The following is a 26,823-nucleotide window of genomic DNA, read 5'->3' as shown; positions in this document are numbered from 1 at the left end:
CTGAGTCTGTTTTTAGACTTGACACAAAGCCAAGGCACTTGGGAATTAGAAGCTAAAGAGCACTTTCTGTCTGTAATACAGATAATTTAAAATATCCACATCAGAATCCTGATTTTCCATGATTTTTGTGTGCAAAAAAACCCCATCACTCTACCCCACAATGGTGGACACAAGCATCCAGGAGCTCCCTTTTTTTATTACATAGCTGAGAACAGAAGATGACACCAAAACTTACACACTACAAAGCTACTGAAGAAAACCTCAAACAAACCAAGCTTTAACCTAAAGTCACAGAATTTAATTTCAAAGCAATATGCAAATAAACATTGCTTGATTTCCAAGGCACAGTGGTATAAACATAAAAACTGCAAATGAAATATATTTAGTACAAAAATATAAATACTGTAAATCTAAATGACAAAACAGCACATTTTTCCATGTATAAACCTCATTTAAAAAATTCAGCTTTAATCAGTCATGAAATGTAATACAATAAAAATAAAAATATTCTTTTAGTGCTACCTATTTCCCTATTATATCATCATAAATATGAATATTCAAAACATTATACTCTTTGCTGCACCATGAAAGAGAAGCCTGGCTGCTTTTTTTCCCTAATAAAACTGGTCACCACATAGCTGACTCTGAAGTGTGATTTTATTCAGTTTGAAATGCTTTTTGAAAGACTGAACCCTTGCTGTATTACATTAGGAAATCTGACATTAAATCATTACATTGTCAAATAATAAAAAAAAAATTCCTGAAAAAACATTCCCTCTTTAAACCTTGTATCTGAAAAACCAATGCAAAGTGAATTAAAACATTGTTTTATTGCTAGGAAATACAAAGAACTGTTCAAACTACAAAGAACATTGAATTGTGCTAATTTCACTTTCAAATGAACCAACAGTGAATTTACAAAGAAAAAACAATGTATTTCCAGCTCAGCCTTTCTTAAGCAAACAAAAATACAAAGATAATCCAAGTCATACAGATTTCACATCAGTTTCCTACACAGGATCTCAGCAGTGATTCATAAAGCTGATTCTTTGGCTGACTGAATGTGATGTAGCAGCTGATTACAATAGACTGGTGTTTGATGCTTGTGTAAAACCCCTTCAATTTCTCTCACCAGCAGATCTGGATATAAAATGCTTCCTTCCTTTAAAACTTCTGTAAGATAAAGATATGTTTTATAAATCAGTAGCTGCTTCGTGTTTCTCTACCTAAGTTCCCTCAAAGTAGCTGAAAGCAAACTAGGAAATTGTTATCCACGTGATGCAGTGATGACAACACAATTCCTCCCTCCCCCATTTGCTGAGGTTTGTATTTTGATATTTATGTTCTTCAACACAGGCTGCTACACTAATAAATTCCAGAGAGCCCCTCCTGCAGGCTGGGATTTGGTCACACCCTGCAGTGCTCCATATCCTGTTTACCATTTATAAAGTCTCTGGAGGTTCAGCTGCCCTGCTACCTCCCCTGGGGAACACTGGGCAAAGCATTCATTCTGCACACAGGTAAAAGGTCAGAGCACATCCACTGGAACCCAAAGGAAAGCTCCAGCCTGGCAGGGTCATCCTCTGCCCGTAGGTGCTGCCTTCATGAACACTCAAAACGATGATTTAAAAAACATTGTTAAAAAAATCCATGTCTGAAATTCTTACCTAGGACTGCTTTTTGGAGATTTTCATCTGGGTCATCGAGATGTACCAAGAGCTCTTGGTACAGAAACTCAACATGATTTTCCATTGAGGATTTCACATCACTGTCCTTTAAGCACTTAAACCAATTAGCCAAGGTGTGAGCAGCTGCCAGGCGCACCTCACTCGAGGCATCGTCCAGACGCTTCAACACCTCTGAAAAGGAGCAAGAACCAAAATGCTCTGGCAACACTGCAGTTGGCTTTTGCATTTGAAAAAACAAATGTTTTTTGTCAACATTCAAGTTATTGTTACATTTCTGACGTATTTTTGTCTTTTGAACATAATAAATACATGTATACATTGTTCCTGAAAGCTCCTCATTCATTGTTATTGGATGATGCTGTCCAAATGTTAATAAAAGGCATGTACAGAAGTATTTAGATTAATTGAACATTATTGAGCACTCCTCCTAACATGGAACTATGGATGTCTATTTATGCATTACAGAACAGAGTTTAAGTATTTCTACTTTTAATAAAGCACAGCATTTCTATTAATTTTATATTAATTACATTATTAAATAATATGAATTAAATAAATTAATTAATTATTACTGTTTCAGTGAATTACTATGTGAATATGCAAGATACAAAGACATATATACTTTGAGAATTATCTGGTCATGTATTTCTCCAAAATAAAAATGTTTGTAGTTAGATTTCTAGTGTGCCATGTAAGAAAAAAATATTAGTTATTAAGATGCTGAGTTAGGGAAAGCTAAATTTTTTTGTCTGTATAAGAACATAAAACCTGGCTCAAAGCATAGTCTGTACTTCTGAATAATAGTTTAGCACTTCAACTCCATCCTAAGAGGCATTACAGCTCCTAGCTGTAATTGGCAATACAAAACTCTAGATTAGAGTTTTCTTGGTTTTTTTGTTGTTTTTTTTTTTTTTACGATAAAAACCCAACCCACTACCTATTCAGGTCTATTTATGGTACACTGAAATGGTTTGCTCTTGGCTCTCACACACAGCACGGAGAACAATGTGACTTCCATTTATACACTGCAGTACAGTTCTGCTCTCACTATACTTAGCACATTATTTCACAGAGTCCAAACTCTGAAGCAATGCAGATGAGCTGCTGGCAAGCCCTGCACAAACCAAAGTATTGAGTGAAGTTCCACCTAGTGGTCTGATGGATAATGACGTTGAGAATACTGCTTGGTTCTGCCAAACCCTTAGAAGTTGAGTAAACTGTGGCACTTTGGGTAAAAAAGCAAATCTCAACATTGCAATCTTGATTAAAACACACAAACAAACCAGCAATACCCTCACCTCAAGTCTACCAAACCTTTACACATACCTGTGTAAGTGTTCTTAAGTTTATCTGCATCAAACTGCCTCCCACAGTCTTTTAGAAAAACATCAACAATACGACAAGCCATCAGTCGAGTAATTTTAGAGTCTTCATCCATGGAAGCAATAATCTGGGGCATCAGCTCATCTTTCACTTTTAAGATCTACAGTTAATAGGAAAAGGATGGAAAAAATATGCTTAGTGTTACAGCACTTACCATTAGCTGTGCCAGATACTTGTTTACTTAGTTTAAAAAAATTAGCTATAAACGTTAGCCTGACAATCCCTGAAGTTACAGAGCTCTAATTTTGCCTCTACCTTAGCTTGGAAAATGAAAACCCACCAGTCAATCACCCAGCTCATGAGCACTCAGTATACACGCAGATGAGTTTTATGTAACTCATATGTATGTTCAAGCTTGGAAAAGCTTTAAAAGTTACTCTTTTTTTAAAAAAAAGCCCGAACTGTGGGAGCTCGGAGCGAGGCGGAGAGGCGCGTTCCGCACAGGGAGCAGCAGATGGCGCCCTGAGCCCAACAGGACGCGCCGGGCTCGGAATTGGAATGAATTCCCTGTGTTTCACATCAGCCATTAATGAGAAATAGGCATTAAGGCACCGATTCAGAAAAAAGTGTTCAGCTACAACAGCAGCTTCTGATATCAACGTTTCTGTATGTGTGAACTCAACCAGTGATGTGTGTTTAAGCACTTTGTTCAATTAAGGTCTGATATAAAGACACTAAAGATTGTGAATGTTCAATAATATTTAAATTAAATTTATTTTTTAAAAATGACCTTGTATTTAACATATTTCCAGTGCATAATTTCCAAATGCTAATTTTGTTAGCAAAGAAGCTCCAAAAACACTCTCAGATTCAATTAATCCTTTAGCAGGGATGGGTAACAACTCTTCAAGTGGCACTCCAGTCTCTATTCATTTTCTTCATATTTCTTTTCAAGCCCTCCTGTCCTTTCTCAGAATCTTTAGATGGTTTTTTGTTTTCTCTAAATGGACCTGTGGGCTCCAAGGCAACCAGACAACTTGTCTTTGCCACGAGACAGCACAGCTCGTCCTGGCTGGCTCCAGTGCTGCTGCACAGGCTCTGCTGTGGGTCCACTAATGTCCAGCACCCAAATTGCTGTGTTCCCAGCACCCAGATTGCTGTGTTCACAGCACCCAAATTGCTGTGTTCCCAGCACCCAGATTGCTGTGTTCCCAGCACCCAGATTACTGTGTTCACAGCACCCAGATTACTGTGTTCCCAGTGGTCAGTACCTTGGGCTACAGAACTGATGATCTGTTAAAAAAAAAATCTACAAAATTTGATGCTACTCAGTTTTACACCTTAGCATTTTGCTGGCCTCAGATCTCTTCCCAGGATGTCATCATCCCTCCATTAGCGATTGTTTCAGTAATTTACATTAAATTACAATTAATGAATTTTATTATGAAGACTGTATGTCCTTCTGAAAATATTACTTACCCTAAGGATTTATTCTTTTTCTCTCCCTTGCATTTATTTGGTTTTCCTGCCTAAGATTTCAAAGGATGAGAAAGAATTTACCTCTTTTGGTGAAAGCATTTCACAGTGGATGAGAGCCCAAAGGCACAGTACAGCTGTAGCACGGATGGCAGCTGCTGTTCTTCCAGCATGCCACTGCAGATTAGGAGCCAGGATGTCTTTTATCACAGTCTCAAGGTAGCTAGGGAACAGCCTGAAGCCAAAAATAAGAAAGCAAAATAAAGGTTCATGAGAAAGTGATAAAGAGACTGACAGGATGTAAAAGAGAATTTTCTGTCATAGGCAGAAAAGGGAAAAAAAAAAGACTCTGTAAAAAAATAAATAACATCTTCTAAGGCAATGTTATTGCAATGTATGTGATAAGTTTTCACAACTTATTTTTTCTAGATAATGTTTAAACAAATACCTAACATTCATAGAAAGGAGAGGCTAGACTCTCCCACTTCAGGCAATGACCATGACTCAGTGTTATCTTGGCAAACTACTTACATTCTCTGTGTCTCACCTTCCCTGTCTGTGCAGGGGAGATAACACCCTGTGCAATGCTGTGAGGATTCATTAATATCTGTGAGGCCCTTTGAGACTGGCCAGGGAAAAGTATTTATAATGTGAAGAGGATGAATGCTATTGATGACACTGATACAGCTGGGAGCCTACACAGAATATTTCAGCTCTCTCTTGGCTCAGTAACTTGTTTCCCCCAAAGATGAAAGGTCTGTAGGATTTTCTGATGGTGCCAGTCCCCATACTAGGGTTTTTTTATTACAAACACATAAATCTGTGATGTTTTTGCTGATGCTTTTTCTTCCTCCTCCATTCAATGGGTTGTTATAATGCTAAAAGTTGCTGTGAGAGTCAGCAATTACAATAGGCAGGATTCCCTCATACTTGTTTAGTTACAGCTCAATCTCAAATCAAGAGGAAAAAAATACAGATCTTTTAAGTTAATTAATACTGTGCTGCATCAAAGAGGCATTAGTGGCTGGCTGTGGCTGGTAACTGAGGCTCAGGTTATCCATTGTGCCTGTGCCTCAGAGAGCAGCTGGCAGTGTGCAAACAGACTGAACCTACCCTGACTGTCCCTCTGAGCTCTGTTCAAAGTGCAGCCCCTGAGAGCCCAACAGCACATCCCCACCCTGCTGCTTGATACAAAGGGAACAAGCTCTTGTTGACTTTTCTAAGAGTCCTACACTGCCAGGGTGAATGAGTGGCTCCTTTAGTGATGTGCCAAGACACAGGGGGAACATAACAGGTCCATGTTAACAACTAACAATTACCAGGGAGTGCTTTAAAAAGAATCCATGCTGCAAGCAGTGCCTGTTATCCAGGTATTACCTGACTAAAGCACAAGCAGCTGCACTGCCAGGCCTCAGCTATGTGCTGACACACACCTGCAACATGATGGAAATAGACACACCTGGCTGCTGCTCCCCCTTGGCAAGGGAGCCCTTGGGCTCTGAAGAAGTCAGAGATCCATCCACTGCTGCTTCTTGTCAGCAGATGGCACTTCAGTAATAACAAGAAATCTGATGTCCCATTAGACACATCTAAATCTGTAAAACCCTTTAGATGTGGTAGTTTAAACACATTTTTAAGCGTTAATAATTTCCTGTTAAAAAAGTTGTTGGAAAAAAATAAAAGTAATGATCAGTATCATTCCAAATCTCCTTTCAGCTCCAAAGCTAAGCAGCTCTGTGCTGTCTGTGCTATCTGAGCAGTAGCTGCTGCTGTTTTTAATAAAACCTTCTGTTAAACTGCAGTGAGAAAACAATCTGTCAAAACACAAAGGTAAATTCCATCAGCATTATGTTAACCATGGTGCTGTGCTATTTGTGAGAATGTTTGTTCTAGTGCCTTGAAACAGAATCAGAAAAGCAATATCTGGCAATTATCTGACTCAGTCATGTCAGACTCAAACCTAATTAGGTGACCACACAACTGTGTTTAGCACAAGAACCAAAAGCCTTCCTATCCAAACTCTGAGAACCATTTCAAGGAGCTAAACAAATTACTGACAGCAGTGAATGTGAGAGTGCCACTGGAACTTACTACTGCTCCCCAACTATCTCTCATAATGATTAACATTTTATTTTTGCTGTTACTGATGCAATTAAATGCTCCCTCTTTCCATTTTCAGATCTTATTGTTGTAAATCTGTGTAACTTAATTCTAAAAGTCAGTAATTTCCAGGAAAGGACATACTCTGTCAGTGCTGGTTGTATTTAGAGTTGATACTTCATTCTCAGCTGGATACAAGAGCACTAAAATGTGATCTGCAGAGATATTAATACCTTGCTCTTATGCAGATGTTTCAAAGCAGAGCTTGGGTTTCCATTAAAATTTGTTTTATGAACTTGCATACTTAAACTTTCATTCCATGCTAATTATTTTTTATACATTTTTGTTTGGCATTGGTTCCTTTTCTGCTTTTATGACACTGCTGCACTTTGCCTTATATGTCTTGGGGTTTTCTGTGTATGTTTTTGTTTCTTTTTTTTTTAAAATTGAACATCCTAAACTCAGGCAATTTGAAATAAAGTTGGATTGGCTTTTACAAATCAAAACTTCCAGAAATGTTTTGCAAACAATGCTTCAATACAAAACTCCACATCTTACCTCCTACATGAAAACATTTGCTGTGTCCATGGTAAGCGGGATCAAAACTTCAGAAGCATTTAGCTGCTTCCACTGCTTTTGAGTCTTGAAGATAAACCTACTGGTAAAATTCATGGCTTTGCTTTTGTTGTCAGAGGACAAAGCCTCATAATGAGCTGGACTGGACCATCCTTCATACAAACAGGTCTGTGACCCTCCCTGATGTATCTCATCCTGACAAAGGCCATTCACTCACACTGCCCTGAGCAAAACAGCTTCCATCGTGCTGTCTGCAGAGCTGGGCTGGTGTGTGGCCATACTCACTGAATTACTTTGAAACATTCTTCTGTTTTTTGCACACTGATGATTTCCCTTTCCTGAGAATATTAATGAAGCTGGCAGCTCATTGGGTTGGGTTTCTTGGTTCCAAGGGCTTTACACTCTCAGTTAGATGATACAAACTGGTTTAAAACAAATAGTCAGATCCTGGAACACTTCAAACATTTTTCAAAGTGCTTTTCTTTTTTTCTGGATTGTAGAATATCTAGATTAATTTTATAACTATCAGTCAGTTACATGATTACTTAAACAAGTAACTGACTACAGTTTTTACAGTATTTAAACAAGTAACATCCCCCCTCCTCAATGCTTTTCCTAAGAATCTCCTTTTCAGCTTTCAAAAAGTGTTCTTTTCAACCACAGCTCTTCTTTTTTTATTTTTTAAAACTATCCAGATCTGCATGACATTCCTTTTAATTCCCAGTAATGGCACAGGTAAGAAGACTACAGTGGAGGAAGCTAAGACTTCCATTTATTTATATATATATTTTTTAATTACTGCACTTTACCCTCCTAATCATTATTAAAAACTACAGTAAGAAAAACAGACTGTAGAAGATGGTGGGAAAGTCTTTCTTCTTCCAGCCACACTCACATGGAGATGGTTATAGGGGTTAAATAACTCCCAAGGTCATTATTTCTTAGTGCCACTGGAGTTTTCAAATAGCTGTGTGAAATCAGAGCTCCACTTACCCCTGAGAATTGATGGTTTCACTTGCTTTCTGCAACAACTGGGATAAAACAGTGAAGAGCTTTAACCGCATCTGGGGATCTCTGTTTGCCTGGAGACACGTCCTCAGAACCAGAACAAAGTCATCCAGAGCTTCACCTATGACAGCACCTAGCAAACAAACACAGAAGGCTTTTTCAGAATACCAGTAAGTTCTATTTAGATGTTTCATATGTGGGTGCATTAAAATTTCTAATACAAGTGGTGTTAGAATAGTCCTTAGCCTCCCACTCTTGCATGGCAGCTGTTGAGGGATCCGTGTCACACCACACTGGTGGTGCACAAATCCCCAGGCTGACTCCCCACAGGCTCAGGTACCCCAGTTTTGGTCAGGGCAGCCTGCAGATCAGTTCCCCATGTCTCATTTAGTCAGCCTGGCATGGCTGTACCACATTTGGCCACAGGAGCTGTGGCTGCCCCATCCCTGGAAGTGTCCAAAGCCAGGTGGGATGGAGCTCGGAACAACCTGGGATAGCAGAAGGTGCTCCTGCCCATGGCAGGGAGTTGAAACTTGATGGTCTTTAAGGCTCCTTCCAGCCCAAAGCATTCCATCATTTCATGACTCTGGAATGGATCTATCCATGCCACCCCAGAGCTGCTGGGACCATCAGTACCAGAGGGCATTTTGGCTGGAGGATTAATGCTGCTCCCTTGTAACTCTGCAAGTCTGAGGCTATGCACAAAGCTTTGGTTTTCTTAAACTTAATGAAAAACTACACTGGATCTGGCATGACCCTCACACCTCTGGACACAGCAGCATTAGCTACACTTTCTTCTTTCAAGTTTTTCCACATGCAGCATTTGAGAAGTTCATGACTCCCAGAGGCATAGGAAAGGGTCTGTTTGAAAGGATCAGCTTCAAAACTTGGATAATACAATTACTGCAGCAGCATTCCTTCTCCCTGTTTAAATAATGCTTATTTTCAGTTTATATGACAATCCAAAATATGATGTATTTTAGAAGCTACTTGAAATAAAAATATCTTCTAAATTAACTCTTTAGTTTGTTAATATTTTCACATCCTCTGATAAATTTAAGCAATAAACAAACAAACAAAACTCCAAGCTTTTATCCCAACATTTTAAGAAGTTCTTTTCCCACAACTGAGGGAAATTTGTGCCTTTCTCCTGGATAATGACTAACATCTGTCTGCTTTTAAAGAGGAAGAGTCCATAAGACTGTACACACACTTTATTCCACAAGCTTCTTGCTGTAGAATGCTCTTTCTGCCCTATTTTTGCAATAAACTACTTTCCTTTAGGAACTTCTTCAGCTTTGCATCCTTAAGATGCACATTCCATCCAACTCCACTAACTCGGAAAACTCTTCCAGAGGAGACACAACACTGGTATTCATGATGACAAGAATATTCCTCACACATGGGATGGACAGATAGAAGTATTCAAGATTCCAAAACAAACTCAATAGCATTTAATAATATCTGGAAATTTAATGTTTAAAATAATAATGAAAAAACCCCAAATTTCACTGTCTAGACTGAAGCAATACAGGGTGTTGAACTGCAGTTTGCTAAATGTCTGTGCCAACAAATAGGTCTTTATTTTCACAGCATTTATTCAAGATACATTGCTTCATGTGAGTTGTGAGACATTCACAAGATACTACTACTATATCAAACTGATAACAGCAAATTCAACAGATGGAAAATAAACAAAATAAACTACATTGCTAATTTCAGCCTAAGCATACGCTCCTGAAAAACATAAAAACCTCAAAATATGAATTGAGTAAAGCTGATTAAATTGATTAAAAACAACATTATGTGTGGGAATGAAAAGAAAGAAAAAAAAATAGCTCTAGGAGCTGCTGTGTCAGACAGAAAACACAGACAATAGCATATTACCAGTGTTGGGTGCAAGCCAAAATGTTTGCCCAGACATTTGATGATTTATTTAGCATTAAGGAAAACAGAGACAACTGTCTAGAAGTCCCTCAGTCATGGAAATGGGAGCACAAATATACAGAAAAGTTGGCCTCTCAAATCTCACACTGAAGAAACTTTTTGTTCTTTTCACAGATGAAAACCAAAAAAAGGGCTTATGCTGGTTGCTGCACAAACCAACAAGTGGGTGCTTCACATAGGTTTGATGAGGTTTTTTTGAGATTCAAAGATTAAATGCAGAAGATACATTCCTTTAAAATATACCTGTCCACATGTAACTATGTTCACTGTGATAATTCATGAAGTCACTGTCCCTATCCCTGTTACAACCAACAGAAAGGAAAAAAACAAATAAACAGCACTTTTCATTTTAATAATCCTCAAATGGATGTCTAGGTGGAAAGCATTGCCTGTCACCATGTCCCTTGCTGCTGATGCCAGCTGGGGACTGTGGCACAGGAGTGCTCACTGTGCAGGGCTGGAGGTGTGTGAGATGCACACCAGTGTGTCACTCATCTCTGGACAGCCACAGTGAGGAACTGCTTGTTAGAGAGAGGTGGTGTCCTCTGAAAGACTAGTGAATAGATGGGATAAATAGATGGATTTTTGGACACAAGCTACATCAAATTGTCCCCCTGTAATCCTCACCTATTTCATTCACCTGAAAGTGCATTTTTCCTTAAGTGCTTTTAGCCTTCTCCCTGCAGCCACAGAATCTTTGGGAATATGAACTGCTTCAACATTTCTGTTATTTTCCATCATGTTCTTGTGAAGGTTCTGAATGTTACACTGTTCATTACAAAACACAAGCTGTCTGCAGACTGTGGAGATCCTGACTGGATCTTCTTTAGAACTAAATAAATCATACCTGAATGGGTTGTGATGACCTCAAACTGCAACACTTCTGAGGAATAGCAGCTCCACCCTTCACAGGACCCTGCAAGCCACTCCAGCAGCTGAATTATGTGCTGCTTGTAGAGACTATGAAAACTTTCCAATTGCTGCACTGCAGCTAAGGAAGACATTGTCTTCTCCACCTGTTAGAACAGAGACAGGATACTTAACTGAAACCATTAAAAAAACCCCAAACGTTTGAAACTGATCCTGTAAGAAAAGAAGGTACATGGGAAGATTTTCATAGATTCTATTAAACAACCAAGGCTGATATTTAATGTCTGTCTATACTACATCCATTAACTTTTATTTGAAGTGAAACATTTGTCCTGATTTCAAAATGAAATCATCAGGAACACAGCAACCTAACAGCAAAATGAGAGTCTCTAACCCATGTGCAGACCTATCCAAAAACTAACCACATCATAAAAAAGGCTCTTAGTGGTTTTAAAGATGTAGTGATTTTTTCTCCTAAATTTAAGAATGCTTTAAAAAATAAAGACAGGGGGAATTTCTCACAATCCCAAGCCATGGTAGCTTCCAAAAAGTATTGCTGTTGCAGGTAAGAGAAGACATGGAATTTCCCCTCCTCCCTTTCTCCCCCCAGTTTTAATTATGAAAGATGCTCTCTCTTTGTAGTAGCTGGGCAGGCTCATTTTGAATTTTCAACTTCTGTTGCTTAGAAGTACCAAAACTCACTGTTACATCAGAAATACCTTCTTCATGTTTAGAGTTAAGACCATCCTATGAGACATGCAAATAAAACATGTACAAATGAAACATGTAAGAAGAACTACTAAATGAATTCCAGACATGAGCATGCTTGGCAAGGATGCTTATAGATCTTCCTAATCACTTGCAGCAGATGTGTTTCAAAGCAAATGAAAATTTGCTTTTACAGTTCCTGAAGGCTCCTACCAGAAGTATAAAACTTCTCCAAGGAGGAGATTAAGAGCATGCTGGAAGCAGGATCTGTAGCCTTGGTGATTTCAGTAGACTGTGAATCAAGAATGGGGAGCAAGGCCCTGATGGGAACCTCGCTAAGGAATAACAAGTGCTGCCAGCAGGGCCAGTTCCAGCAGGGAAAGATGGAGTGCAGTCCTGGCAGTGACATCATTTGACTCCAAGTGCTGCACTAGAACTACAAATTGTACTCATATTTTTAATATTTTTAAGCTGAACTCAACCACACAAGTTAGCTCAAACATGTCTAGGACCTTTAGACTCTTCCAGACTAATCACTTGCCAGACAAAGATGTTTTTATGGAAGTACCAGATGTGGAGAAAATAAATGAGAATTCGAAGAAAAAAATAAATAAATCAGGATTTGCTAAGGACAAAGGTTACTGTTAAAGCAGGTTTGCCTGCCTCAAGCACAGTAGATTTCTCCTTTATGGAAGCATTCTGCCAGACAGCCAAAACAACTCAGATAAATGAATATTTTACATACAAGTTATTTGTAAATTAATTGTAACATTAAACAGAATGTGTCAGGACAGAAACTATTCCTCATTTTTAATCCCACATAACACATAACACACAAGATTGTTTTCCATTGAACAAGAGATACAAAATAATATATTGTTCACATATGATTTAAAGTAAATTCCGTGGTTTCAAGAATGCAATTAAAAACAAAAAAGAGAGAACAAATTAAATATGTCAGCAGGCTGATGCATATTTTCTCATTAAGCAGTGTCTCACAGTTAAATAAAAATAAAGGTGATTCTCTTTCCTCTATTTGAAAGCTAAAAAGTTTAAGGACACAATATTTTCCTGCTTATAACCAGTGTGCTGAGAGAAGAGCCAGGACAGCACAGGGCACTGATAATGAAACAAAACCTTATTTTTAGGTCACCAGTTAAATCCCTGAGAAGCTCAAATCAGACTCCACCAACTGATACAGCTTCAGTCTCTTTAGGGCTGTGGCCCACCCTGCTCCTTGTGCCTCTGCTGGGCTCAACTGGTGGTCTTGGTCCATTCCCTCAGCCCCCAGCAATCACAAACACAATGGACACAAAGCCAAAAATCAGGCCAGGCCTGAGTGTTCACCACCAGCTCGCAGCAGTTGTGGTCTCCACTATCTCAGTGGTCTTCTGTCCCCTTACAGTAAAGCCTCAATTAAAGTTCTATAATGCAAATTTTTTAAATAATTTATGTTCATACTTAATATCTTTTGGTCTTAATACAGATTTCTTTTCTGAACAAAAAATTCAGCAGCTGTGATACTTTTGTTCTACATGTTCCTAAGCTATTTTAACAGGGACTTCTTGCCTTCTCCAAGCTGTACAGCTCACTTTGAAGTTTTGGAATAATCAGTACCTGGAGAAAAAAATAAAATTCAAGCCATATTTTTCTTTTTGACAATTTTGAAATATTGCAATTATGTAATCTCACTGCCAGATTTTGTATGTGTCTAGCTGAAAGAAAGGCTAATGAGAAAAAGGATTCTCATCCAAAGTACTGTCAACTTAAAAAATCATCTGGAACTGCAGGAACATCTTAAACCTTTAATAATCTCAGGAGATTAAGTTTTCCATTTATGAAAATCAGGTTTTATCTCCATGAAACTGCTTTCTTCTTAGGAGTATGAAATTGTAAGGTTCTAAATGGACATTGCTGACTTTATAGACCACTGCAGGGATAAACAGGCAAGATACCACAAAACATTCCAGATCCATCTGTCTAAGGCTGATTTTTAGTTTAAAAAAACCCCTCAAGCAAACAAACACAACCTCCAAATCCCACTCCCATAAGACAGATCATCATCCCACCCCTCTTTGACCTGCAAAGTCTTTTCAGTCCTTGTTTCAAGCTTTGTTCCACTTTATTTCTTTCTGAAGAGCTCTCGGAGCGAACGCCTCCTTGGAGGCAGCCTGTCAGCTCTGGGGCCATAAATACTGATCCTACACAGACCTTTGGAATACCATGCCTGGGAGCAAGAGCAGAGGAAGCAGAATAGCCACTGCACTTAAGGTGTGTGTTTGAAAAAAGACAACTGGGATAGGTCATAATTGTACTGCATGAGGATGGCTCGCTGATTTATTTGATATTTAGCTCGGGGAAGAAAGAGGAAGAGAAAAATAAGGGGGTGAGATAATGCTGAGCCAAAAAAGCTCATCTATTATCTGGGCATGTACAGCTGTCCTTGATTTTAAAGCATTCCTGGGACATTCAAACTTTTGTTTCTTGTGGGGAGGTAAAAAGGTCAACTACTGTAAAATCAGTCTGATATTTGGCTAAAGATGAAAAAATCACTACGAAACCATCACATTTTTAAGGCCAGTAGTACTCCTGGCCTCTAAGTGAATTGTTCTTTAACAGTCAGAAAACAAATGTCAGTTTTTTCCTGCATATAACCAAACATTCCCAGTGACTTATATCCACTAAAAGGTAAACATCAACAGTTCAACCAGCATCACCAGCATGCCCAAGGCTTTGCAGGATCCAGTACAAACATAAAATCTTGGACACTTCTTGTTCTGAAACTTTACCTAACTGTGAGCAGGTGGTTAACACCCCCCTAAAAAAGGGCTCTGCTAGGCCCATGGCTGCCCCCATCCAGCTCCAAGATTCCCATGCTCCAGTAATGCACCTCAAGTCATCTATTCTGAAACTTAACCTAAACACACTTACAGAAAAAGAAAATTATAGTTGTAACTGCAGCTACAGACCCATACTATATGCTTTTGACCACAAAATAAAACTGAATTCCAGGGCCTTTTCTGCAACTAGAATGTATTTTAACTCTATGAGCTTTTAATCAAAGTTATGAAGAACCATAATTCTCCAGGCTCTGCTGTCCCAAACTGTAAGCCCAACTCCAGATTTAATTCTGGTACTAACCATGTACAGTCTGTACTCTCAGAGATGCACAATCTCAGACTAAACACAAATACTCCCACAAATAATTATGGCTCTGTTTCCACAAAGTGTCTTATCAATATGAAAAGACAAGAACACAACAAAATATTAAACCAGCTCATAGTTTACCTTTTCTTTAAGGTCCTGAGAAGATGGTGTTGCCATTATGGTCACCAAAACTTTCATTAGCTGCAAGCTAATTTCTTTGCAGTCTTCCTGGCACACTTCAATCAATGCTTGTACACAATAAAGCAGCTGCTCCATATAAAAGACCTATTTATTAATAAAAGCACATATTTATTATGGTTTTTTAGCAAATATAAGGTTTTCTCTAAAGGAGAGATATGGGAAATGATAGCAATTAAATCTGAGCACTGAGTATAATCCCTTACATTGGTAACATATTGGTAATTTCTTGTTAGTTCTTCTAATTACCTACATTCTACTTTTTACAGAATACAATATAATCTTCCTCCCACACTGCTTGTTTGTGTTTACCTTGTCCTGTTAACAAAATAAATGACCCTGCTCTTAATCACACAATGGTTCCACTGGTGAATGGTGAATAAAAACATCAAAGCATTTTGGAGTGCTTGCTGATAGTACTTTCTCTTTCTCAAGTGCAATTTGTTAATTAATAACATATTTATAACAACTCTTTGAAATATTATTCTGTGTTGACTGTCTTGGATGAACAATGACAGCTAAATACATAAACCAAAAAAAAAAAATCCTGAGCCTTTGCTTTAATCTCAGCCAATTTATCTCATTTGATGCCATATCATTCATGTTATCTTGATCCAACTGATACCAGTTCAAGTCAATACTGTTGTCAGTTAGTTTGCCATGACTTCTATGATAAAGTGCATCAGATATCCATGAAGCTGTCAGGGAACAGAAGGAGCCATTGTTACAAATTTACTCCCAAAAAATAAATGGAGCCTAGGAACAGGTTAGCCATAAGTGTTATTAATCTCATGGACATGGTCAAGCCTTAGCTAAACAGTGTCTGTGCAGCATTCACTGGCTAAAATAGAGAGAGATTGTTTTCCAAGAGTAAAGGCTGGAACAATTCTGCCAAAGTTTCAGCTGCAGATGGATCTGACTCCTGGAGCCAATGCCAAATGGAAGTGGTAAGCCTAAACCTCCCAGCAATTTTGCAGCTATACCTCAGGGAATTGTTATTTGAACAATCAGGTTATAGTGCTTCCACTTATATGAGCTCCTAATCATCACAGGCTCATGGAGATTAAGGTTAATTCCTGCATCACTGGTACATATTCCATTAGGGAAGAAACCTAATGAGGGAAGAACTTGAAACATATTTCTGACATTGGCTCAAAAAGACAATTAGGCCAGATTCAGTCTATACACATGAATAACTGTTTTAAGGGATGCCTACATCTGACATGAAGTCAGAGCTCCTCAAGGCACAGCACTGGCCCTTTTTTGGTCATCTTAACAGCAGAGGTCTAACAAACTTCTGGTGGAATGAAAGGCAGGATTTTATTTGTGGGGAAAACTACAGGGATTCCTCTTGTGCATCTCTAACACATCTACTTCTACATTTGAACATGGGAAGGAAAAAAAATCCTGCAGGTTAAAAAATATCCATTCCATGTTTAAGAGAATCTCTCATCTCCATATATAGCAATTGGTGAATATTCTTCAAATGCTAAAATAAAAATGGTCTTTGGGCTCAGCTATTACCTAAGGATACACTTGGAAGTAAATTTCTAATTTATAAAGGTCTTCCTTCTACACTTTCACATAAAGAAACCAAGCCCAAAAGTTTGCAAAACGTGCTCCTAAATATACACATAAAGTGCTGGCACCTGCCTTCTAAAATGGAAAATAAGAATAGAAAACAAAAATCAGATAAAATTCAGAGGGAATCCTGGGAAACCTGACATGCCAATTACAATAGACTATAAAGAATTTTCAGTCATTTTTACTGATGAGGATTGAAATGCATGATCTTGTTTGGATTGTGAACACAAGGAATTCCAAACCGTGGGTTAAACTCTGCTCCAGGACCAGCCAGGATAGTCCTTTGTTAGTACAGTATTTACTAAACAGCTGCTTCTCTCCCTGTCTTGCTTCTTCATTTTCTTACCATTACATGAAGTCTTTTAGAGCAGTTCTCAAACCTGAACCTACATCTGCTGAGAGGATGGACTGTTGGTAAGTCTTTGAAAGCAGCAGATTGCCCAGGAGACCACAACACTGCCCAGGAAGGATGGGGAAGCTCCTGTTTTGTCTCAGACACGTGTCCACAACTGTATCCTGAGACAGGTGTGCAAGGGAAGGATAGGAATGGGAGCATTTAGGGAGAATAAAAGAAAAAGTAGTTTGGTCAAAGCCTGTGTCCTGCTGTGTGTTTTACACACAGTTTGGTCAAAGCCTGTGTCCTGCTGTGTGAGCCTTCCTTACCTCTTCAGACCTCTGACAGACTCCAGCCTGGGACAGTGTGTTGCCAAGCTGGGCCACATGAGGCTGTAAGATTTCTTTTGGGCTCCCTCGAATCACTGCAGCCAGAACCATCACACAGGAGGCTTTGGGTGTCTGCTCAAAGGCTGGGGTGATCAATTTCAAAGACACCCTAGGGCTGACAAACGTTCCAATCAATTCTGCCGCTTTCACACTCTGAAAAAAGAACAGGAATAACTTGAGGATTTTCCTGAAAACACAAAGACTGTTCAAGGTACCATGGCCTTTTTCTTTTTATGATTCCAGCTGTTATGTTAAATGCTTCAGCAGTTGCCTTGTAGGCCTTTTCCACTCACTCAGTAATGATTATATGCAAGAAGAAATTTTCTTGACATGTTCAGTAAGCACATAATAAGGCATTACAAGCAGCCTTCCCCACATCACACAAACTTCCATGAGAAAGCAGTGCACAGAAACAAAGTGTACAACTTCACTGTAATAAAGTTTCCAATTTAGAGTAACCAGATGTTGCACATTTAGTGCTTTAGCACTTTGTCCCTCAAATGTTGTTCTGAGGCTTGCCCTTAATGCATCACCTCCTGTTTGTTAAAAGCTGTGAAAAGCTATGAAAAGTGGAAGGAGGAATTTTTTGTTATTGTACTATACCTTGAAGCTGACATTATGGATCAGGTAAAGTGCGGAAGCAATGCCAGGGGAAACTGCCCACTGCTTTCCATCTTACTTCTTTAACTGAAAGGCTTAAATTACTGTGTGCTCCCCATGATAGGGACACCCTTTGATCCCATTCCTGCCTTGCAGATGTATCAGGATGTTGGATTCCACATGAAGCACCACCACACCAGGGCTTACTGCCTGACTGATGCCCAATGTTTACAATCATGTGCATGAACAAAGAAACAATCAACTACTGCAGCACTACCTGTGCAACAGGAACACTTCTTCCAGTCCCACAGATTTCATGGTTGGGTCATTTCCCCAAAGATAAAAGCTTTCTCTATCATTTATAGTCTAGTGATTTAGATATGACTCTTTTTTTGCACCTAATTAATACTTGAATCATACTAGCTTTTTTAGTCCTCAATAGAAGAACACAGTAATGAGTTCCACAGTTTAAATCTGCACTATATAGAGCTGTTTCTTTTCACAAGGATGGGACTCAAAGGAGTTGCAACATCCTCTGTTTAGATGTGAACTCCATTTTCCTCCATATTTACTACAGAGAAGGGAAAAGACTCTTAATGCCCTGAAAACTGGACAATACAGTTAAAGATTTCAAAAATATGATTTCATACATTTCATACGTTCCAAGAAAGAGACAAGTATGGTCAATAAAAGGCAAGGGACAGCTATGTGTTGCTTGAACACATTATTTTGAATTTACATTTATAGCAATAAGCACTTGATAGGAAATTTGACAGGACAGCAGGGCTACATGGCCTTACTGTCCTAATTATTTATGTTTTCTTTCAGCTCAGCTGAAAGCAGGAACCTAAAGAAGAGCCTGATTTAGGGTTGGACTATCTTCATCCAGTAAGCAGAACACATTCTTCCAATTTCCCAAAGCAATAAAATTTGTAACTTTAGAGTAAATTATGTAGATATATTTTTGTTATACATATGTTCTCTTCCTTGAGTAGAAACAGGAACAGAAGATTTTATCTTAAAATTGTAAAAAGCATTTGTACCACCTGTCTTTCTTTTGCTAAATTTATCTCATGTCTTCAACTGCATCTGTCTTACTGATTTGTTGATCAAAGTGTTGAAAGAATCAACTGTGAGTAAAAATCAAACTAATTATTACTCACAACCCCCCCAACCCCACATTTTCCAAGCATGAAGTCAAGGATTCAAACACTGAATATGGGTATCACATGGAATAAACACACCTCAATATATGGTTGGATTACGGAGCAGGGAGAGGTAAGTGAAATTAACTTGAAAGGGCATGACCTGCACATTTTTTTACATTGAATTTGTTGCCCCAAGGCTTTTACACTTTAATCCACTGCTTATAATTTTCAGAGAGATTATTATCAATGCTTCATGGGTTGGCATACAAACTAAACAGTATTTAAATAACTTTGCTATTGGTCTTCATGCCAGTAATAGAGGAATTCATTTATTTTAACAGATTAGAGAGGTATAATGTGCATGTGTTTTTAACATCCATGTAAACCTGAGCCTGATCCTTCAGTCCTGGGCAATTCCCAGTGACCTAAGGTGAAGTCAACTTTCACAAGACAGACTGAAGACTATAAAGTCTTTATTCAGTGTACAGCAGCTACTTTAACAGATCAAACTTACATTTTTAACCACTTCACTTTCTTCATCTGAGCATGCTTGGTACAAAGTTCTCAGCAGTAGCTCCATGTGTTGGGTGATGTGGTCCTCTGCATGCAGCAATAATGTGTACAGGAGCTGGGATGCTTTGATTCTTGTGCTTCCAAGCCAGTCTGTGATATCATGACAGAGACCTGGGAGAATTTTGGAGAGATTTCTCGACACAAGTTCCCGACAACCCAGTCCTGGTCGAGTCTCTAGAAAAAACCAAAACAACCCAAAAAGAAAATATCAAAGGAAAAGCCAATGCATAACAATCTCAGAAAAGTTTAAATGCTGCAAAGTAAGAACTTCTGTTTCAGCATAGAACAAAATATTCCTAATGCTGCTGAGGAATTTACCTGTGCAAGTTGCATTTCCTTGCAATACATATTGCAGAATTAAATATTGCAGAATTAAAACTCCACACAGCTCTTTGAATATTTATGCATTTATTACTGGATGGCAGTTTAGATTTATGTTTTAAAATGTTTACAGAAAGAGAATTGAAATGAATGCGTGCCTTTACCCACTTTGGAAAACATAGCTTAATAATTCCCCTTTAATTTTGATAGCAACACAAATCCCAAGAAAAATTAACTGAAACACACACAGATAAAGAGAAGAAAGACTTGTGCATGCAAATGCCAAGTTCAATGTAATTTGGAGGAGGAAAGAAGGTAGAAGGCACAAACAGTACAGAAGACATGAGCTGCAGTAAAACAGACAATGTCAATTGTGCCCTCTAAAGGAAAAGGTTAAAAGTGTATCTGGCAAATTGAAGGCAGAAAGGGCACGAGCTATGGCTTGTACAGATGCTGGGTAATAGATCAGGCCAACAAACTGATAGTGTTTTAAAGAGCTATTATATCATCTCCTTGCTAAGGCTTTTCCAGGTGAAGCAGCTCAATGAAGTGCCTCTTCAGTGTTTCAAAAATGGAATAATGCATTTAAAATGATGATACAGGAGTTGGGGGGGATGTATTTTTTTTTCTTAAGACTGAATTTAATTTGTAATGACTTTGTGGAAAGTGAGTTTTTGTGGTTATCTTTTGATTTCAAAAAGAACTCAAAAATGTTACAAATATATATTCCTTGTCTTAACAAAGAATGCAGATTTCTGGAGAATTAAAACTTGCCTTTCCCAACAAATGCCTACTGTACTGTCTTAGTAATCATCAAATTAAGTTGTTAGTTAATTTATAAATCACTGAGATTCAGAAGAGCAACTTGACCAATATCACAATCATCAAACAAATGTCCTGTTCTGTACTTTACAGATAAAGCTGCGACAGCCCTTTCCAAAAAACAGCAACAAACTTTTTTAGAGATTTTTTTCCTACAGTCTATTTTCTTTTCTTAACACTGTATATGTTTATACAAACAAAATCTGATAAGTTGTTCTTTGAGAAGCAAGATTCATAACTGCCACTCACAATGTTCACATGCTGTTTTAAGAAAGAGACATCATTCATTATGAGGTGTCAAAATACACTGAATGTGTGAGTGCATGTTTTATTTCTGATACAGAGTTCTGTAAATGCTCAGGAAGAAAATGACTGAGCTGTCTCAGGATATTTTCCTGCACTGGCCTGTGTACTACAAATGCTAAAAGGAAAACTGTCTAAAGTAAATGGTCTGAGGATACAAAAGGCTTAGAAATACCTGTGAAATACCTAACTGGGAAAAAAATAAAATTCAAGCATCAGGACATGAATTGCTGCTTCTTTTGTCCATGGAGGAAACGTTCTGGACTATGAAAGCTGACAATGAGTAGCAAGAGGTCAAATAAAGAAATCAACTTGAGACAGCAAATACAGACTGGCATCCTATTGAACCCGAGGCAGAATTTTGTTTGAAGAATTTGGCCAATTCTTTATCAGCAATTCCTTCATTTCAGATGTTCAAATGCAGGTATTTATCCCTGTAGCACTCCTGTCAAAGACTTCCCTGCTATAAACAGTCTGCACCTGTATCCTGAGGCAACGAGTGCTGGGGCTCAGTGCAAGATGTGCAGTGCCTGGATGACACCAGGTCTCCCTCTGCTCCCCTCTGACCTGCAGGATCTGTCACTGGGAGATCAAAGCAGGGCTCCTGTGGCAGGTCCATTAGTCTGACAGCTGGACAAAGCTACTTAAGTAAAATGTACTACAGACTCACAGTTGGAGAAAAAATATTCCACTACACTAAAGTCACAAGAAATGGCAACAAAGTAAAAAACCACCCCAACACAAACCCCCCTCCCAAAAAACCAAAGCAACCAAATGTTCATGGAGAGCAAAGAGAAAGGACATAGATAATAACAATCATCCATACACAGGCTGTGGTAGGACACCACACAAGGTATATTAGTGTCTCTGATAAAGTTCTGTATCTGTAGGATTAATCACCCTTTCCTATGACTTTTCTTCTATTTGTCACATCAAGCCTGACTATTAATAAGACATACAACTTGGAAGTAAAGATAAACAGCAAGAACTGATACCTAAAAGTCACCATTAACTTGGGACTCAAGTCCAAAATTATCAGGCCATTTCTTTAAAATATTCTTTAGTATGTGCACATATATATAAATACACCCATATATGTCACATTCAAGATTTAACTGCATCATTCTACTAAGAAAAATGCATGAAAATTCAATTTAATGTGGGGCTGGAATGTTGCCCAAATTCATGAAGCATATTTATTGTGCTAAGGAAATTATTTAGGAGATCACATATCATTTAATTATGAAGTGATTGGTAGATATGACTTTCTAAAAAGGCCCATCACAACAGCTTACACACACAAACCTCAACACACACCTAGACAAAACTAAGCAAGGTGACCCCATCAGCTGCACAAATGGTAATCACTGTTCCAAGACAATGAAATTAAACCTTTTATGACCTTCACTATATCATGGTCATTGCAAAATAAGTGACTAGAGCTTAGACACTCAACTTCATCAGTTTGTGTCTGTTAAAAGATTCTCTGACTGCCAGGAGAAGAAATATGTTTCTGCCATGACTAGTGGAAGTAAAAGCGTTCTTTAGCATTTCCAAACCCCTGAGGTAAAATTATGTAGAAAATAAGGAGGAAAGAAAAAAGATTGGGAAGGATGACAGATCAACTTGCCTGCCTTCAAAGCTAAACAGTTCTGTCAAACAAGTCACCATTATGAAGTGCTTCCCCTTTCATTGAAGCATTACTGAGTAAAACAACTTTAAAGAAAAAAAAAGAAGTGTAATTCAAAGAAGAAAGAGCTCCGGAACCCACTGTCATGGAAAGGATTTTGCTGCTGGGTATTCTGTGATGTGATTGTCATGTAGGCACAAGTCAAGCATGAACCTGTTCTTTAACACCAAAAGAGTTTTTGTTCAGTTAAATATGAGTATAGAAATCAATAAATGAGCCAGTTAAACTCTCTCTTCCCCCAACTCCCATATGCATATTTTTAAACATTAACTTTGTGAACCCAAGACAGGAAACAAGCTTCAAGCTACTGCAAACACAGTGTTTGAAAGCCACCTATAAATCATATGGCACTAAAAAGTAAAGTACCCATTCTGCACATCTTGGGGCTTTTGTGTATAATAAAGGAAATTACTCTGTTCCCACATTCTTCATGTGCACTGGCAGATTTTAGGTAGCATCCCAGTGTCTCACAGAGAAGTCTGGAATAATTTTGTTGCAAATTTTTCTTCAGCACCAATTATATGGATCATTAATGCTGTGACCTGCACTCATCACTCAAGGACTTAGCTCATGGCTTTTCTCCTGCCTTTCTTTCCAGTCATTTCTGTGCCCACTGTGCACCTGGCTGCTGGTTGATGTAGAACTTACTGCTGTTTCTGCACCACTGCTTTACCTTTTTTTCAGAAAAGGCAGCCTCATTTACTTTCCCCAAAATGAATTTTTGGATTAACAAAAAAAAAAAAAAAAAAAATGAGGTTACTGAACAATCACTTTTAAAATTTAAATTTAATAATTTAAAAAAATTTATATATATTTTATAGGTGCTACTTCTCTACATTAATATTACATATTGTAATGAATATTACACATCCTGCTCTGCTGTCAGTACTGCACTGCAGCTCTTGGAGATTATTCACGAAGCAAAAACCACTTTCAGCACAACATTTACCTCCTTTGGGATAATGAGATGGTGAAACACTAAAATCCATCTTATCCTTCAAATCTTCTTCATTCTCCTTCTCCCACTGCAAGCCTATTTTTTCCCAGTAGGTCCGAGCCAGTTTCCTAGATATAAAATAAGAGTTTTATACCACCATGCTCCCAAAGAAAACCACTTTAAAATGAGACTTCTGGAAAAACTGACTACTTGAATTCAGCTGGAAGGATAGGAAGCATCCCTGCCACTTAATCTAGGGACATTAAGTTGAGAGGTTTTATTTCTTTTGTACTCAGTGGACAGAGGCCTCTTCTCCCAAGGGATAATTCTGTCTCTGTCTACCCCTGTCTTTGTCTCTCTCACATTTAATTGAATGTAGCATGAAAGGACAGTATAACAAAAGTTACTGAAGATAATGCTAATATTTTCAGTCTGAGAAAAAACAAACTAACTAACTAACAAACAGAAGTGGGGGTTTTGTCATCCAAGCAAGATATCTGTGACCTTGGGAACACTTCTTTGCCATCTATTTAAGGGGGAGGAAAAAGACAAAATGTTCCACATACGTATTTTCAGGAATTTCATCAGTAAAGCTGCCAAGTAACAGAGGAATCAGCTTGTGAAAATATGAGTATCTGTCTCGTAGGTGCAACAGCCATTCTCCAATGACAGCTGTTACAGCGTGCCGTACCTGCAGGGAGACAAAAAAACTATTTTAAAGGTGTCAGGAAAATAACAGAAAAATAATAAAAACAATATTTGCTTTCTGTATTTAGGAGATGGTGAAGCACATTAATACCCTCAGAAGAAAGTAGAGGAACCCAGCATTTCCTCACTTGCAGGAAGCATCTTAAGGAACAGACAAGGAATCACATTCTCATTTTTCACTTTGGCTTAGTGAGTCTTAGACTGTTTGCTGCACAAAAGCACAGCTCTGAGAGGAAGAAAAGACACAGACCTAACTCAGAAAACTGAATTCTCATGGTTAATTCCTTCCTGAGAATTTAAGAAATGTACATTTCTCTGGAATTTGTAGCTTTCCAAGCACATCTCCAGAAGAAAATTTTCTCTGTTCACTACAAAGGAAAGATTAATTTTAAAGTTACTGCCTCAGTTGCATCTTATAAAGGGACCCATACCATGTTTGTTAAGCATCTGAAAAGGCCAGAGAATGAAGGCCCAGAGAGATGTGACAGAAAATTTAAGACAGAATTGAAGGCACCCATTAGAACAAAATCCTCACCACCCTGCTGAACTGGACAGCAGTCACCAGCATTGGTTTGGGACAGCTTACAGCTGACAGAGGCTGGGTGGGACATTGTCCTGGCTTCAGCTGGGACAGAGTTCATCTCAGCAGCTGGCAGGGTGCTATTTTTTGGATTTAGGGTGAGAGCAATTGAGATAACACACTGATGTTTACTTGTTGCTAAGCAGAGCTTACCCTAAGTCAAGGACTTTTGGGTGTCTCAAGCTCTGCTAGTGAGGAGCTAAGCAAACAGCTGAGGGAGCAGTGCCAGGACAGGTGGCACGGGCTGGGAGTGAGCAAGGGGCTGTGTAGTCCTTAATCCATCTGGGATTAAACCATGATAGATGTATTTACAGATCTCAGCTGAATGCAAGACAGCTGAAAACAGGGGAAGTGGGAAGAGAAACACCAAGAAACCCACACCATGGGGGTGGGTTTTAAACAGATTCAAAATAAATGCCAAGGAAAGGAGGAAGAAAAGCACACCTTGGGAATCTCATCAAATAACCTCTGGGCCAGATGGGACAGGACATCATCCACAGACTTTCCATTCCCAAACTGTATCACTGCTCCAGTAGCCTGAATCACATCAACACGAACTCTGTAGTGTTGGTGGGAGATTGTCTGCATTAGGGGTTTTATCAGAGACTCTGACTGCATGTGGAAGTGCTCTGTTAGGGCAGAAAGACAGAAACATCAACCATGTGAGCTCCCACCATGGGCAGGATCCCTGTCCATGCTATAGGGCTGGAACTAGCTGATCTTTAAGGTCCATTGAAACCCAAACCACACTCTGATTCTATGTAGCATGGATATATCCATGACACCCAACAGTTGTTGGGGCCAGCAGTACAAGATGATTTTGGATGGACTAATGCGTTTGGGGTGGGGTGGGGGGGCTTAATGCTGTTCTGTAATTCTATTTCTTTCTCTACGTGGGTGACAGATCCGGAGCAACACGATTTCTGTACCACCATGAACAGCAGCCTGACTCAAGGTTGCTGAGTTTATGTAGCAGTAACTTTATACAGTATCAGAGCTCAACGCTGCCCACAAACCCTCCCCTAGCCCCTCCTGCTGCTACTACCCACACCTAACAGCTCAGCCTGCACTCCTGGCATGGTTTTTCTCCAACAGAGCCTCCAAACCCTGCAGAGCACGCCTGTGAGAGCGAGTGTGACCCCTCATCTCTCTGCTGCCTGCATCCCCGCTCCCTCCCAGCGTGCCCTCCTTGCCCCATCACATCAGCCCAGCGCTGCCCGTCCCTCAGCCCCACCTGGCATGGCCCTGGCGCAGGCCACGGCACAGCCGCAGCTCTCCCGCCTGACCTCGGCATAGTGGTCGAGCAGGGTGGCCTGGAGGACGCGGGCGATGTCGCCGAGGTAGGGGGCCATGGAGGCGCCGCAGCGCTGCAGCAGGAGGCTCAGCAGCTGCACCAGGCCGAGCCGCAGCTCCTCGCTGGGCTCCGCGCCCTGCGGCGGGCACAGCCGCTGCGCCAGGGCCGGCAGGAGCACGGGCAGCGCCTCGCAGGGCCGCTCGCAGTGGCTGAGCCCGTGGCGGAGCAGCTGCAGGGCGAGCTCCCGGCACCGCTCCGCCGCGTCCCCCGCCAGGCAGCGCGACAGCGGCCGCAGCAGCCGCGCCGCGAACACCTCCTGCAGCACCGCGCCCGGCAGCGGCCGGCTCTGCAGCTGGGCGCGGATGTCCTCCAGCGCCCGCAGCCGCGCCGCCCGGCTGCAGTCGGGCTGCTGGAGGAGGCTCAGGGGCCGGGCAAGCGCCTGCGACAGCTCGGCCGCCGCCTCGGCCGCCGCCATGATCCCGGCACCGGGGCGGCCGCG

At 39.7% G+C, this 26,823-nt stretch overlaps 1 protein-coding gene across 1 annotated transcript; it reads right to left on the bottom strand.

Moving 5' to 3' along the window:
* Positions 1-283: 283 nt before the first annotated feature.
* Positions 284-26,820, bottom strand: DNAAF5 (dynein axonemal assembly factor 5). Its single transcript, XM_018915910.3, has 13 exons — positions 26,265-26,820; positions 25,475-25,659; positions 24,309-24,433; positions 23,755-23,870; positions 19,611-19,843; positions 17,289-17,501; positions 14,985-15,128; positions 10,966-11,134; positions 8,157-8,304; positions 4,572-4,722; positions 3,015-3,171; positions 1,668-1,859; positions 284-1,173 (listed from the first exon to the last, which is right to left on the bottom strand). The coding sequence occupies exons 1-13, from the start codon at positions 26,797-26,799 to the stop codon at positions 1,034-1,036; spliced, it is 2,508 nt and encodes an 835-aa protein (XP_018771455.2). The 5' UTR covers positions 26,800-26,820; the 3' UTR covers positions 284-1,033.
* Between the last annotated feature and the right edge of the window lie 3 nt (positions 26,821-26,823).

This window comes from Serinus canaria, chromosome 14 (assembly GCF_022539315.1).
Source record: "Serinus canaria isolate serCan28SL12 chromosome 14, serCan2020, whole genome shotgun sequence".
Classification (NCBI taxonomy): domain Eukaryota; kingdom Metazoa; phylum Chordata; class Aves; order Passeriformes; family Fringillidae; genus Serinus; species Serinus canaria.
This window is presented reverse-complemented; position numbering and strand designations above follow the sequence as displayed.

Coding starts and splice junctions, on each gene's coding strand:
- DNAAF5 (XM_018915910.3), bottom strand. CDS start 26,799: ATGGCGGCGGCCGAGGCGGCGGCCGAGCTGTCGCAGGCGCTTGCCCGG. Junction 19,844..23,754: donor ATCTCATTATCCCAAAGGAG/GTAAATGTTGTG, acceptor GGTTTTTTCTAG/AGACTCGACCAGGACTGGGT. Junction 4,723..8,156: donor GAAACCATCAATTCTCAGGG/GTAAGTGGAGCT, acceptor TTTTGGCTTCAG/GCTGTTCCCTAGCTACCTTG.